Here is a 14,961-nt window from a genome sequence, read left to right as displayed (position 1 = left end):
GACAACATCTTTTACGAATGGCGTTGGTTTCGGGATTCAACAAAACAGAAGTCGAATCTGATTCATCGTGAGTATCTGAGTGTTTGTATCACCAGTTTGTCAGCTTTGGGGTGCATATCTTATTCAATTTTTGGTAAGAATATGTTGTCATTAAATCCGTTAGCTAGTGTGTCCATAGTAATTACAATAGTATTTATTTCGAAGTCTTCAACTACATTTTGAAAGTCACAAAATTTTGCGTGTAAACTGATTTGTCTCATTCAATGTAGAGTCAGCTAGCCAAGTGACGTGATGAACGCTGGAATTTTTATCACGAGATGAACAATGGAAATATATAGTATCAAAGCTGTTAGTGTGTAATTTGGAAAAAAAATTAACCCTTCGGATTTGGAAACTCACGATGAAGCCTATTAAATTCAGCCGTGTCAACCAGTGCTCAGGGCCAAAGATTGCCAAAACACAAAAAAGTTAATAAAATTGATTTCTCGTTTCCTGTATTCATTTTAGTCAGTGTGGTGTTAGCGGTCGTTGTGTTGGTAAACAAATAGACAATTGACGTGTAGATTAATTTTAAGGGAACACCGCTTTGAAAAGAGGACAATTGAACCTTCCACTCCTTTTTCGAAATACTCCTCCTCAGAGGAGGGAATTTACAAACATGCGTTCAAAATGAGGATGTAATAAAAGAGACCTACGGAAATTAAGTAGTCGATTTCACTTAGTACTTTACACGAGCAGATGTTTCAGACACAAAAAGTCTCAGGCATGCACGGCTCTCCAAGGGTCAGACTTTTTCACCTTAAATAGGAGCTTAATATTTCAAGCAGAATACTTGAACTCCGTATCATATCTCTGCATTGTTTAAAAATGTGCTGATTGACGACAGATCTGAAAACCTAACAACTGGAATGTTTTGTTCTTCGCTTGTAGGAGGAATCCTCATTCCGCGATTTCTCACAATCATTGGCATTTTTCTTGCCATCTCGTCAACATTTGGAAATATTCTAATACTTGCAGCCCTTCGAAAAGCTTCGTCCCTCCATCCACCCTCTAAGATTCTATTACGCTCTCTGATCCTTACGAATTTATGTGTAGGGATTGCTGTCGGTCCACTTTATGTTACATTTTTATTCACGATTGAATTTAAAAACTGGAATCTTTGTTGCCAAGTTATTAGCGCTGTGCTTCTTTCAAGTCAAATGTTATGTTCAGTATCTTTGCTCACAATGACTGCAATAGGTGTGGACAGACTTCTCGCCCTGTCACTGGGATTGAGATACAGACAAGTTGTTACCTCAAGGCGTGCTCAAGGCACTGCCATCTCACTTTGGTTCATAGGATCTGGAGGCGCTATTATGGAGTTGTTCAACTACAGAACTGCGTTATTTTATGGTTCCTTTCTTGTTTTACTGAGTATTACAGTCTCAACTTTCTGTTACCTCAAAATTTACCGAAAACTCCGGCAACATCAGGGGCAAGTACACGGAAATATTCACCAAAGACAAGCAAACCGACCTGAGCCACTGAACATAGCACGATATAGGAAAACAGTATCCAGCGCAGTGTGGATACAGTTATCATTGATTGCTTTTTACCTGCCCGGGATTGTTATAATCACACTGGTGGCCTCTAGAGGACTTGACCCAATTCTTCTTTTGGTTTGTATCTGTATAACTACCTTTATACATTTTAACTCCACTTTAAACCCAGTTCTTTACTACTGGACAATGAGAGAAGTGAGACAAGTCATGAAAGATATTCTGCGACAGACTTTTAGATTCTAAATTGTTTCCTCTCAATCAAAACTCGAGATGCATTTGGATCGGCGGTACTGTTTTATTTTAAACTTATTTGGAACTATAAGAGTGGAGTGATCTTTGCCTCAATAAACTATTACCAAACAGTTCCGCTTCCTGGATATACAAAGCCTTACTTTCAACTGCCCGTTGTCCAGGTTGTTTAGAACTGCATCATCCACGTTACTGGCTCTCACAAAGTTGACTACCAACACAAACGAGACTAGACAACCAGATCTCTTTTCTTTATTATGTAGCCGTGCCGAACGTTGCTAACCTAAGAGGAGTTAATGGGTACGGAACTTCTTGATAGGTTCAGAAACTTATCAAGACGTTTCTTCCTCGCTTAATTGCAAGGTTTCATTAAGAGTAAATAGACAAAATGGAGTTGCTACTGTCTTGTTTTGGAAAAAAAGTTAACTTAGATTAAGACACCAACTTCTAACATTCAACTTGCTCCAGCCCAAATTAGTTTTAAACCATAGGACACTAGGCGTATTTTTGAGGATTTTTCCTTTTAAGCTCTTCGTCGCAGAATATCCCGGACTCATTACTTCGTCCTAATTGTGATTGATAGAAGATCCTCTCAACGATGGTGGCTTAATGTTAAATAAATTGAATGAATATTAATTTGTGCAATCTTCCTTTTGAATAACAACTTTGGTTTTCCTAGGATTAAGTTCAGTTTTGAACGGTAATCGAAGATCTCTCGTTTACAATGTCACTCGTTTCTCCTTATATCGAATAAATGAAGTAAATTATCAGTACTTATGTAGTCAGCTTGAGGAGATGGTGGTAATGCCGGGGGGAAAGAGGCGACAAAGAGGATCAATGCATGTTGATAGCATTCTGATAGTCGAAATGTGAGAGTTTCCTTTATATATTAACCCTTCAACTCCAAAGATCTCATTAGTAATTCTCCTTACTGTCTCCCACATGATTGCTATAATGTAAATTCAAGGAATTTGGTATTGGATCAACGAATAATTCCCAACTGATACTTTACTTTATTCTCATCACTCCTATGCTTGATATTGATATTGATATTGTGAGGAAAAATTCTCTCTTAGTCACTCATGGGTGGGAAAGGCTTTAGGAGGCACATTTAATATAATTAGATTCTGATAGATTCAAACCAAACTTTATTAAACTCGTAAACAAATTTACTCTGCACCAGCAGTAAGCTCCCTCTCCCGGTCTTTTTTGAGGAGACCCATGAACGCTCTCTTCTCGGCAGGATGCTGGAAGCGTCCATGGCCAAACTTGGACGATGTATCAATGAACTTAAGTTGGATCTTCTCCAAGGCAGCACGGTTTGTTTGGACAAGCAATGACTGTGAACGAATGACATGTCAAAACGGTCATTGCTAGAATTAATACACCGGCTTCTGGAGCTCTTTAATTCATGTTCACCTCCAATTCTGAAAAATATTAGACCTCTGTACAACTAACACTTACATACTACTTTAACATTGCCAATACCTACTTCAACACACTGAAACGCAAATATTGAGGTGCTTGTTGCTACAAGATCCTCGTCTTACCTTACGCAGAGTAAGGACACGTTTCACTTTGCCTACAACACATCCCTTGACCATGACATAGTCTTCATTCACTTCACCGTAGTGAGGGAAAGTACCCTAAAGGTAAGCCAAAGAGAGAGTCACAGCATTGTTAAGGTGCAAATAACACACACAAAAGTTATTTGTCTATTAAGTTTGAGAAAGATTTCACAAGATTTTGAACAAACATGAGAAAGGCTTAAATTAAATTCTGCTCTCCTTTCCTATGTTCAGATGTCAATCCCACAAGGTAATTCCTCACTCAAAGTGGAGTGGGCCTTCACTAAGGGTGCATTTGGGTGCATTCCCTTTGACCTAAGCCCATGAAGTGTCATGATTTTTTAACAGACCTGCAAGATGCAGTTAAGCCACTCTTGCAGGTTGCATATGTTGCATTGCACTCCCTATTTTCTCCAATTTAAACTGTATCTAAAAGATGTTTCTCAAAATCATATCCTTTAAGATGAACTCACCATTGGAGTGATTGCCTTGTCAGTCAGATCATACTCAGTACTGGCATTGTTCTTCACCACCTTTCCATCTTTAGTGTGAATACCACGACCAATACGGTAGATCTTCTTGTTGATTTCAGTACGATGATGGTAACCAAACTGACCTGCACGTGCAACAGAGTATGAAACACGGGCTGGATGCCATGCCCCAATACAAGCCACTTTACGCAAACCCTTGTGAGTCTTGCGTGGCAACTTCTTGGTACCCCATCTGTAAGTGACACCCTTAAATCCATGACCCTTGGATACACCAATGATATCAATCATCTCATCCTGTGCAAACACTTTGCGAACAGGTGCAGGGTTTTCAAGGCGCTCACGTGCCCAGTCAATCTTCTCTCCAACATCCTTACCACCATTGACTTGGATCTCCTTAATAATAGCCTTCTTTTGGCCAAGTTTCACAAGTTTTTGCTATCAAAAGGTTGAACAGATTACAATAAGAACACTTATTTTCCATGAACCACATAATGTTTACTTTAAAGAATTACAATGAAATGAGGTATCAGGGAAAAGCAAAATTAAAGGCACTGGCCACTGGCTAAATGAAAAATAGTCAGTCATCATTTCTGGGTGCCAATTGATTAAAGAAAATTGATAGAATTTAGCCCTAGGGGATTATGCTCTTTCAAATGTATTAATATTTATAACCTTCCATAAAAAATTTTATGTGGAATCTCTCCTTACTTAGTCTACAAATCAGTTTAGAAATATCCTGAAAATGAAAATTCACTCATGGTTATGCAAGCTCATTTGTTCTAACGAAATAAAATCCTATTTTTTTCAATGAATTTCCGTCACCCTCATTAAACTTCTGGAATATATCAACTTTCCTTGCTTCCTTTAAGGAAGAAGAGATGAACTTGCATCAAACATTCAAAGAGGCAAAGAATACACTTTATTTTGATAATGGCAGGCATAAATAATATTCTTTAATGTCCATAAAATTCATTCTTCTTGAGCTCTCTTTTGAAGAAATATTCTATTGCTGTTGTTGTTAAGGCCAGAAAGGCTAATTTATATGAACATAAGAGGAAAGCAATTTGACCTGCCATGCCCTTCCCCATGTGACTTATACCTAATAACTGACAAAAGTTTATTTGATATAGTAAATGACCTTTGTCTGTATCATAAAACAATATCCACACTAGCTGGGAGCCAATCAAATATGAGTTATAAGGAAATAGCCTGAAATGATATTTTTCAAAAACCTATACGAGATAAATACCTGTGTATGGCAAATAACACGGATGACTTTGCAGTACTTCTTCATGGTGTTGAAGTCATTCTCAATAGCAGTCTTGCCATCCTCATCTCCCCATCGCTTGGAGGCCTTGGAGAATGCCTTCTTCTTGGACTTGCACCTTTATGTACAAACCAGCATGGGCATGGTTGATGAAACAGAAGAAGGAAAAGGGGAGCCAGATCTCATCGGTAAAGGTGTACCGAGCGGAGAAAAGGCACTTCATGGGAAACTCTGGTTAGAAGTGCTCCACAGAACACAACATTACAATAGTATAACAGTAATAATAAATGAACAAATTATCTTCAAAAACAAGCCCAAAAAATTGCTACACTATACAATATTTGCACTAAAACACATGCATAATCCAAGTATTTGGTATGTTGCGCATTCTACATGAGTTTCCTTAGTTTATATATCAATACCTTATCTTTGATCAAAATTATTAAATTACATTTTTTTGGGTTGATAAAAAAGTAAAATCTCCTAGTAAATGTCATGTCACTGAAGGGCTTCTTTGAACATTACACAGTACCGTTTTTATGATTTATTAGATTAAGTGAATAACATGACTGCATTCAAGATGAACACATACCAATTCTTGTAGAAACGGCGCTTGCATTCTTCACTCAGATGTTCCGCCCAGATTGTTTTGAGGACACGAAGTCCTCTGGGAGTCTCGATGTACCCAACAACACCAACAACCATCAGAGGTGGTGTCTCAATGATTGTTACTGCTTCAACCACTTCCTTCTTATGGATCTCTGTTCAGAAAGGAAAAGATAACAATTGAAGATTCACTTGTGTACACAATTTCACCATGATAAAAAATACACTAAGATGCTTCAATTGGAAGACAGCAGTTTGAGACAAATTCAAAACTATGTCCCAAAAAGTATGTATTTCAAATAATAACTCAGTTTAAAGTTAAATTTATGTTTCATTATTAAGACACCAAATGCGTCCAAGCCTGCTGAACTTAACTAAGACTAGGACATTCCTTGATGTTCAGTGATTATCATACTATCAAAACAGGAATAACAAAAAGAATATTGATAAGTTATACTGTCTAATGTTAATAAATAGACTTAATTTGAGTCTTGCAAGCAGTTCAAGTCACATACTTGATCCTGGTTTCTCCACTTCTCTCACAATGTGGGTCATACCAGCTTTGAAACCCACAAAAGCTGTCAAATGAGGTGGGAGGGTTGGGTCATCCTTGGGGAAGGACTTTATCCTCCCATTATGATGCTTGCACCTCTTACGAGGCAAGAAGCCAAGGGAACCGTGTCGTGGTGCTCTGAACTTCCTATGAGACTAAAGAATGCACAAATATATACAACTAATCAATCTGACATGTGACCACAAAACAACAAGGAAAGGCTAAACTTGAAAATAAAAATAGAAACGAGATACTGAGAGGAGGATTAAGTTTTAGAAAGAGGTCTTTACACCATGGACCCGGTATACGTCAGTGGGAGTATTGGCACAGTTGCCCATCAAATAAGAGGAATGGATTTAATAAACTGAACTGCACCCACCCCAATTCAAACAAGACCCTACAGTGTACCTACAACCATATCCTCAAGAAATATGTACGAGGAATTGCTTCATTTTCTCGGCTGGCAAGATTTTGCCCCAAAGTCAACTTCGTGCAAGGTGAAATGTTCACGAATATACGATAAAATTATTCAGTTGTTCCCTTTCTAATGTCAACAGCCCAACTTAGCCTTAATTATAAAATCGGTCACTAAAAGTTTATTTCTGAATATTACTAGGTAGGAAACCTTCGATTTGAAGAAGAGGAAAATGGCATAGGAACCAATCGACAAGAAAGATGGTGGGGGATACGACCTGACGGGAGTGAGATGGATAAAGGTAGGCAACGATATTTGAAAAAAGAAAAAAAAAGCATCAACTCTCGATTTAGGGACTGATTTACTTTCCATGTTACATTATGGGGGTTTCGTGCAGTCGAAGATCTACTTTAGAGTACTACGCTCATAACTCGTCCATTCAAGCTTGTTAACCACACGCTACCTACGATATAAAACCTTACGAGAAACGTACATTTTCGGAAGAAGTAAAAAAATATGTCAGTTTCCATAAGCTAATAACACTTTTTGAAAGATCTAAGCACCAGTCTGGACAAGATGGTCATAAAATTACAGTTAAACCGACTGATTTTAAACACATTTCTCAGAGAGGCACCCACCATTTTCTACGAGCACAGGGAAAGAGGACGAAACCACGTGATGCATTAGCTTTGTCTTTGCGCAAATCGAAGGGGGTACCAAGTGGGGTACCCTGATTAATTTTGTGAGTCCACGATATCTGCGGAAGTACACAATAGTGATACTAGAGTTGCTCTTACATGACGTAAATGGCTTTCTATTCCATCGCAATCAGCCATCTTGAATCCTGAGTGTTTGTTGATAGAGGTTTTGCTGAAAAAAGGTGGCAGACTTGTGTTTTCCTCATCCCACGAGGAGGTGAGAGTTAACTTGTAGGCTTAAGAAAGATCTGTAATACCTCGTAATTATCCTATTTAGCTCTGAATATCTATAATAGCCTGAAACATCCAAAACCACCTTGAGTTCTCAATATCATAATTCCTTTTCTGGCATGGTCCTTTGCAAATCTTATTCGCTGCTCTACTGCGACAAATAATCTTTTTTGAATCGTTGATACACATGTAATTTATGTAGTTTATTCTTCTTGCTTTATTTTTGATGGATTTTCTTATATTTCAGCAAAGATTTCAAGATGTCTGAGAAGTACATGACGAGGTTTGATGAGAGGATGAAATCTCCAACATTTGATGAAATCGACCGCAGCGATCCTGTGGCATTTCATAATGCACGAGAGCGTTGGGCTTTAGAAAGACTTATTGAGTTGGAAACCGTGAAGATATACCAAGAAAGAGTCAAGGAATGTTACAGAAGAGAAGAAGTCAATGCCAAACAATACTGCAGAAAAGAAGTAAATGACTACAGAAAATATTACAACGAGTACAAGAAAAAAGGTATATTAATCTAACTTTTTGATAAATGAGATGTTTGATTTAGTCAAAATTTCGGAATTGAAATGGTACACTTTTCTATTTTAATACATGGCATGTGACCTACAAGATCAATTAAAAGTGGATGTCCTTAATCAAATGAAATAAATACTCCTGTGAATGAAATAAAACGAAAAGAGGGATGCTTTAGGTAGGCTACAATTAAAGAAATCACAGAAAAGAAGCTGAAAAATTGAGGTTGATATCTTGATAACAACCTTAAAAGAAAAATACAATTTGAATTTAGGTAGAATGGAATTGGCCATTGGGAAACTTGTGCAGGACAATTTATGCAATAATGCATTCACTGAGCAAGACAAAGAATTAAATATTTTAAATAGATGGTATGGAAGGCTAGATTGCTTCATTATCACATCAAAGACAAGAAATCAATACTTTTCTTCCAATTAACTCTACAGAATCAAAACTACTAAACAAATAAACCGTACTCTCCCTATGTCACATTTCCTTTTTATAACGTGCAACTACACTTTCATTTTCTTTTAACTGAATGAACTTGGTTTATCTTAATTAAATAACAAATTGGAGTCCATAAAACATGATTTAACGCTACTGTCAGTCTACATCATTAATAAAGATGTGTGCAGCAAAGGGAAGTAAAGAAATGAAGTGACCTTGGATGTTTGTTTATCTCCTATTACAGCTTGGTTTCACACTGAAGGTGGTGACTGGACCAAATATAAAGTGGAGATCAGTGGAGAATGATATTTTATAATTGCTCACATACTGATGGTAATGATGCTCTGTAATGTGTGATATCTTTTTAATTCCTTGAATGGAGAAGAAGTGATTTTTGAAGTCTTCTGTACACCTTCCTCTTCTGTGTTTGCACTGTTTTCCATTTTTCCAGGCAATTTGGTTGTATTGTAAATTGTATACATTAAGGGTGATGAATATTTTCACAAGGTAAATTTAACCTGTTCAGATCCATGAACCAGTACACACTGTTGTCAGTGTACCTGTTAATGTTCTCAATAAAGCAATTTTTGAGAAATAATTACATTGGATGGCTACTTTTTGTCTCATTTAGAAAAAACATGATACATATTTAATTTGCTGAATTGATTTGGCTTGTGTGCAGAACTCACCTACCTGTTAAGTTAAGTATGGCTCTGTACACTACCATAATATTAATCCATCACTGAAATTTAAGTAGGATATTTCTGCTCTGAGAACATTCATGATTAGAATAATATCTATTCAAGACCATGAGGGCATGGGTGAAGTGATGGAAAAATCCTTGACAGGATTCTTTTGGGTTCTTATATGGCAAAATACCCTGCTTTGAGCTTGTCAGTAACATTCCTGAGTGACCACATTCCAGAGAGGACAGCTTTATTTCTAATGTTTGTCAATCTATGAAAACAATTATTGAAGTGATTACGCATTTGTGAAAATCTTAAATGAGAAAGCATTCAAATCTGTGAACTGCGCACTGTATTATCATAGGCTACTGTGTAATGTTACACCCATAGCCCATGCAGACTATCTGTCTCCAATATTTATGACTTAGTTAGCCAAGCATTCTAGGTGAAATTCTTGTCACTGGCTCTTGATTTGACAGTCAAATTCTTCCCAATCTATCACTTGGTCATCCAAACCACAATGTGCTCCAAACCTACACCCACGGCTATTAGTACCTTCAAAGACACCAGTTGGGTACCATTTCCCTTCATAGTAACAACCTTTGGGCAGAGCTGGAGGTGTGGGTGTGGGTGTAGACTGTGATGTACAATTGAAGTCATCCCATAGCTGGATTTGACCATCATCTGTACAAATCGCCCCATAGCACCAACCTTGCCCATCTGTTCCCCTACTTATCTCACTGCCTGGGGCATACCAGACACCATATTGGAGGCAACCTAATTGTGTTGTTGATGGGGAAGGTGGTGGGGGAGCTGTAGAAGGAGCTGTAGTAGGAGCTGTAGTAGGAGCTATCGTGGAAGCTGTTGTAGGAGCTGTTGTAGGAGCTGTTGTAGGAGCTGTTGCAGGAGCTGTTGTAGGAGCTGTTGTAGGAGCTGTTGTAGGAGCTGTTGTAGGAGCTGTTGTAGGAGCTGTTGTAGGGCCACAGTCAAAGTCATCCCATGCAATAATCCCTCCACCACTGGTACAGTACAATCCATAGCACCACCCCATACCATCTGTCCCTTTTTCTATGTCACTGTTCTCTTCGTACCAAATGCCATTGTACATGCACCCGGACTTTGGAATGGTTGTAACAGGGAGACTAGGTGGGGTGGTGGGTGTCATTGTTGTTGGAGGTGTGGTGGAAACTGGACCACAATCAAAGTCATCCCATGCGACAACATGACCATCATTACATAACAGCCCATGACACCATCCTTCCCCATTTGATCCATGACTTATCTCTTCTTCGTGTGCATAGCATTTGGAGTCATACAAGCAGTTTGGAGTTAAACATGCTGTAGTGGTTGGCTGGATTTCATTTTTAAGTTCATCCAGAGGGCGTGACTGAGTCCTGGCCAATAGGAGCACTAACAGAACCAGCAAAATTTGAAGTGCTTGATGCATGGTCCTGCAAAACATCGTGTGTTTGTAATAAATAATTGGTAAGGGTGGTTTTAATGATGACCACCGTACCCTGTTCCCGCCTGAAGTTACTGGGGAGGGTAACCGGCGATCATATGTTCTTTTTGCGAGAAACGTTATGTGTAGTGAGGCGGACTTCACTATCACGCTCCTCGATAAAAAAAAAACCGAGCGCCTGATCGCAGGCAAGCGTCTAGGTGATCGACCAGTCGGGTAACGAAAAAAACACCCTAGTCTTTGGTGAAAAAGAACAAACTTACTTGTTTCTTTTAAAATCATTCAAAATTCATCTTGCGCCGATGTTTTAGCTTGACGGAGTAATAACTGTTTTTGGTACTGGGCACATATCCCATGGAATGCAATACATGCCTACGTCAGTCAGTGAAAATGGAATTTTTCATTGTCGTTGGATCTGACCTTTGCTAAACTCGCGTTTTTATCTGATGTAAATGCACGAAGAAAATTTGCTAGCACATATTGAAAACCTAGGAGATATTTAGAATAAATGACCCAACACAGCTTTTTCTACACAATATGGAAATTTTCAGTTTAAAAAAAACATGTTACCCATCTGTTTTATGTTTTTGACAGCAATTCTGCAAATGAGAACTCTGATCTCTAAGTTATCTACCTCAATATTTGTGTTGTATCTCACGATCCGCGCAGTTATACATTATGTCTATTTAAAAGATATAGTCTTAGGATTTTCGCTCTTCCTTAACGCCCTTTTTCGTGTTTTTTTGGCGTTCAGCGTGTTAAAACTCGTAAGCGCGATCTGATGAAGGACATCTGAACAGAATAAGATCTACGCAATCCGGATTAATCGTTTCAATAATCGTTTCAACATACTAATCAGTCGTAATCTTGCGGGACGAACTAGATGCTCAATAAAGCTATAAAATCGAAGTAACAGTACCTTTCCGTCCGCTTTTCCTTTGGTCAAAGACAGAAAGAAATGCAAACCTCCGTCTGGATTATTCGCGCCGGGAGTTCGCGATTCTTCTAAATACAATATGACCCAACTATTTTTTTTTCGGAGATCGGATTTCTTGAATAGACCTTTTATAATCTTTTTCCCAGACTACTGCGTTGTAAGCTGTTTGCCCAGAAATAAAAAGTTTTAATTTATTTTTGCAGTATGCATGACCTCGGACAGCTATTCCCTAACAATGTTTCACATAAACATCATTTTTAGTTGAACCCCACTCTTTCTTTGAGGAAAAGATATATTGTCTTATATATATGCTGATAGACTGTTAACAAGTGTCTAACAAATCTCCAAATTGGCAATCGTTCAACCAGCGTCGCAATTAAAACTACCACGTACCGGTAATTGGTGAATGAAATATAATCATCGGCTCTTAGTGGTCAAGTGAAAAGGCAGTATGATTTCCTGTTCAATTAAGCGCGCTGGATCTCAAGCCGTCATCTCCGCGAATCGTCAAGAACGTACTCTTCCAACTCAATTTTTTTCGTCAAGAATGAAGTGCATTGTTCATGCTTAGAGGATGCAGCATTTCATTCGCACAGTGTCTAACTCATATTTATCCACTAAACATAATTCACGGATTCTACAATATATTTGGGAACAAAATGAAATAAAAGAATGAAGAGAGTAGCGCACAAAAGCTTTCGATGGATTAGCATCAAGCAGGACTACAGTAAGAGCAATCTGCCAAGCCGCTTTGTAGGAAACAGGAAAAGATTACACTTATGAAGACCCCTGGGCTTGTGATTAATGTCCCCCTTTTCATTCCTTACTGATATGAAACCACATTATTGTATAATTTTCTAGGCTAATTGGCAACTTCCTTAACTCGGGTATCCACACAGTGTCTGTATGCTGGCATAACATGGCAACAAGGGTAGGGTATGAAATGTGTCAAAGTGAAGCCCGTGAAATGTTCACGTAATGTATAACTCTTGTAACAAACTCTTATAATCATAGACTGGGCTTTTGTGTTAAAAAGAAACTGGGTGATGATGGGCTTTTACTTCTTTTCCACACGTGGATCCATGCTCACAAGTGTTGCTGCCAATTACTCACCACGCTGTTGGGGTGCCATCCTAGTCAGTGAATTTAGTTAGCAAAGCTAGGGATGAGATAACCTCGCCTAAAGGCAGGGTTGATACCTGATAACCTTGAAAGAACTAAGGATGATTTATTTTATTCACTCTATCAAATGTCTCTTTGGTTCTCAAAATTCAGTAAATGTTGAGTTTCCTACATTTCAAAGCCAATAGACTGCAAAAGAGCATGCAAGTTCATCACTACTACAGTTTTAGAGGGGGTTGTTCCCCATTTGTATGAAAAGCATATTAAGATTCTCCAAATTTGAAGATTGAATTCAAAAGAAGTGTTTTACATTGTAGACTGACACTCCACTTTCACAATACATTCCAGCATTTCCGTAAGTAGTGTCTCTGTAAATCCCACCAGGAAGTAAAACTTTGGCAAGTTCATAACCGGAGGCACAAGAAAAACAATGTTAATGCGGTTTGCCCTTCTCTTGATGACAACCTCAGAAACCAAATATTCATGCATGACTCCTTCCACAAACTTGCGAACCATAATGTCATCCATCATCCTTTCTGATGCCCACAAGCTTCCCTTTAAATTTCCTAAATAAAAAAAAAGAAAGAACAATGGACTTGCTTTCAATTCAAATATATTTGTGTATATATATATTTCATTCTAAGAAAATTAGTGTTTCTAAATATCACAATTTTCTGATAAAAAACCATTTTCATTTGACCTACAGTTGAAAATTGAGCAAATCCATGGTCAAGAAACCTTGCAGTTGGAAATAGAAAGGAGGGAACACAGAGAACTGCTACCCTAAACAAAAAGACTGCTACACTATAGTGCAGGGAACAAAGTGCAAGCACATGGGAAAACAATGCATGCACTGATAAGAAATATCGCTGGACAGAGAATGCCTGTAAAATGCTCTTCAGTTTGCTCCCGTTGATTAACTATGTTAAATCCCATTTAACTACAAAATATTTAATGCCTCCCATCAAAACATTGATATCTTACTTTAGATTTATAACTTATGCACTAAAATGGGAGTAATTTCAAGCACCCTGAGCATTTACAATAAAAAAGGGAAAATTTTATTCAGTGTAGTTGAGCTTAACTTGCCAGAATTAAAAAAAAAAAAATTAATGCTTAACTTGAATAGAAAAGAATGTCAACCATGGGATTATTGGTTGATCCAATACCAAATTCTCTGAACTAGCATCATAGGAATTTTATGGCAGATAGTAAGGAGAATTACTAATTAGATCTCGGGAGTGAAAGGGTTAAAAAAATGTTGTATCATTTTCAGTGGCTTCTCACATGGTCCAAAATTAGATCATAGAGAATGGGATCGGAGAATGGTTCATTAGAGATCAGTGTCTCTTTTCTGAATGACTTTTGTGGTCTTATACAAGTAAAAGAATTTCACAGTATTGCATGGGACAGACTCACATTTCCTATTTTTTAAACTTTTTTATCAATTTGTCAATTTTATGCACTCTGAGTGCTAATGCTAGAACTTCTCTTTCTGATGCAATGTATTTTCATAAAGGACCTGTGTGATGTGAGTCGTGGCCTTTGGTGACACCAATTTTGTGGCTCGGTATAATTTTGGCCTTTTTCTGTAGTTTTTCTCTTGTTTGATATGCACAACTGACACCAAGAATCTTTGTGATAGGGGGTGTTGCCGCCATGGCAGGAAAACATGACACACCATGACCACCTAGAACTCCTATTTGTCCAACATGGCCAACACCCTGTAAACATACAAGAATAAAACCATCAATATCCATTCAAACCAGTAAAGTTATGATTTTGGTTTCGAAAGGAAACATTAACAAACTATTGTCAATGCTCTGGTAGTCCCATGTGTGAGGTTATAAGAGAAGTGAAAACGAGTGTTATTATCTGTTGTCTTTTAATGTAAAACTTATGTAGTATATCGTCTGCTATGAGGTTAAAAACACGTTTTCATGCTCCAGTATAGTAACAACAGATACATAGGAGTTTTAGGATATTTAGGAGTTTTCCTAACTGATAAAGGCCTACCTGGATGCTGGCCAATTTAAAGAAGGTTCGGCAGCTTTTAGCCGCCATATCAAGTTAGTTTTGCAGAAAACCTTCCCTAATGGCTACTCAATACGGGCTTCTTGCTTCTTGTCCGCCATGATCAATAATCTCCTGCCCACAATG

At 38.0% G+C, this 14,961-nt stretch overlaps 4 protein-coding genes and 1 long non-coding RNA gene across 7 annotated transcripts; 2 read left to right on the top strand and 3 right to left on the bottom strand.

Moving 5' to 3' along the window:
- Positions 1-2,921: 2,921 nt before the first annotated feature.
- On the bottom strand, positions 2,922-7,354 carry LOC113680323 (large ribosomal subunit protein uL3). The gene is made up of 7 exons (XM_027197338.2): positions 7,329-7,354; positions 6,238-6,430; positions 5,709-5,877; positions 5,099-5,234; positions 3,832-4,284; positions 3,341-3,436; positions 2,922-3,130 (listed from the first exon to the last, which is right to left on the bottom strand). Exons 1-7 carry the CDS (start codon positions 7,329-7,331, stop codon positions 2,960-2,962), a joined length of 1,221 nt encoding a protein of 406 aa, XP_027053139.1. The 5' UTR covers positions 7,332-7,354; the 3' UTR covers positions 2,922-2,959.
- Positions 6,646-13,655, top strand: LOC149038894 (uncharacterized). The gene is made up of 3 exons (XR_016180707.1): positions 6,646-6,772; positions 6,892-6,991; positions 13,508-13,655. It is a non-coding gene; the product is annotated as an uncharacterized LOC149038894 (long non-coding RNA).
- LOC113680325 (uncharacterized) lies at positions 7,318-9,192 on the top strand. Its single transcript, XM_027197341.2, has 3 exons — positions 7,318-7,605; positions 7,867-8,138; positions 8,839-9,192. The coding sequence occupies exons 2-3, from the start codon at positions 7,880-7,882 to the stop codon at positions 8,898-8,900; spliced, it is 321 nt and encodes a 106-aa protein (XP_027053142.1). The 5' UTR covers positions 7,318-7,605; positions 7,867-7,879; the 3' UTR covers positions 8,901-9,192.
- On the bottom strand, positions 9,514-11,973 carry LOC113680324 (uncharacterized). 3 transcript variants are annotated; one of them, XM_089186147.1, is made up of 3 exons: positions 11,662-11,973; positions 10,232-10,731; positions 9,514-10,183 (listed from the first exon to the last, which is right to left on the bottom strand). In XM_089186147.1, exons 2-3 carry the CDS (start codon positions 10,725-10,727, stop codon positions 9,738-9,740), a joined length of 942 nt encoding a protein of 313 aa, XP_089042273.1. In that variant the 5' UTR covers positions 10,728-10,731; positions 11,662-11,973; the 3' UTR covers positions 9,514-9,737. The 3 variants fall into 3 exon arrangements, with proteins under 3 accessions (XP_089042273.1, XP_089042272.1, XP_027053140.2); XM_089186146.1 differs by having other exon boundaries at positions 9,514-10,731; XM_027197339.2 differs by lacking the exon at positions 11,662-11,973 and adding an exon at positions 11,006-11,304 and having other exon boundaries at positions 9,514-10,731.
- LOC113680355 (small ribosomal subunit protein uS3mA) lies at positions 12,886-14,957 on the bottom strand. The gene is made up of 3 exons (XM_027197380.2): positions 14,818-14,957; positions 14,324-14,525; positions 12,886-13,367 (listed from the first exon to the last, which is right to left on the bottom strand). The coding sequence occupies exons 1-3, from the start codon at positions 14,863-14,865 to the stop codon at positions 13,108-13,110; spliced, it is 510 nt and encodes a 169-aa protein (XP_027053181.2). The 5' UTR covers positions 14,866-14,957; the 3' UTR covers positions 12,886-13,107.
- Between the last annotated feature and the right edge of the window lie 4 nt (positions 14,958-14,961).

This window comes from Pocillopora damicornis, chromosome 10 (genome assembly GCF_964200805.1).
Source record: "Pocillopora damicornis chromosome 10, jaPocDami1.2, whole genome shotgun sequence".
Taxonomy (NCBI): domain Eukaryota; kingdom Metazoa; phylum Cnidaria; class Anthozoa; order Scleractinia; family Pocilloporidae; genus Pocillopora; species Pocillopora damicornis.
Note: the sequence above shows the minus strand (reverse complement) of the source record. Positions and strands in the feature narration are given on the sequence as shown.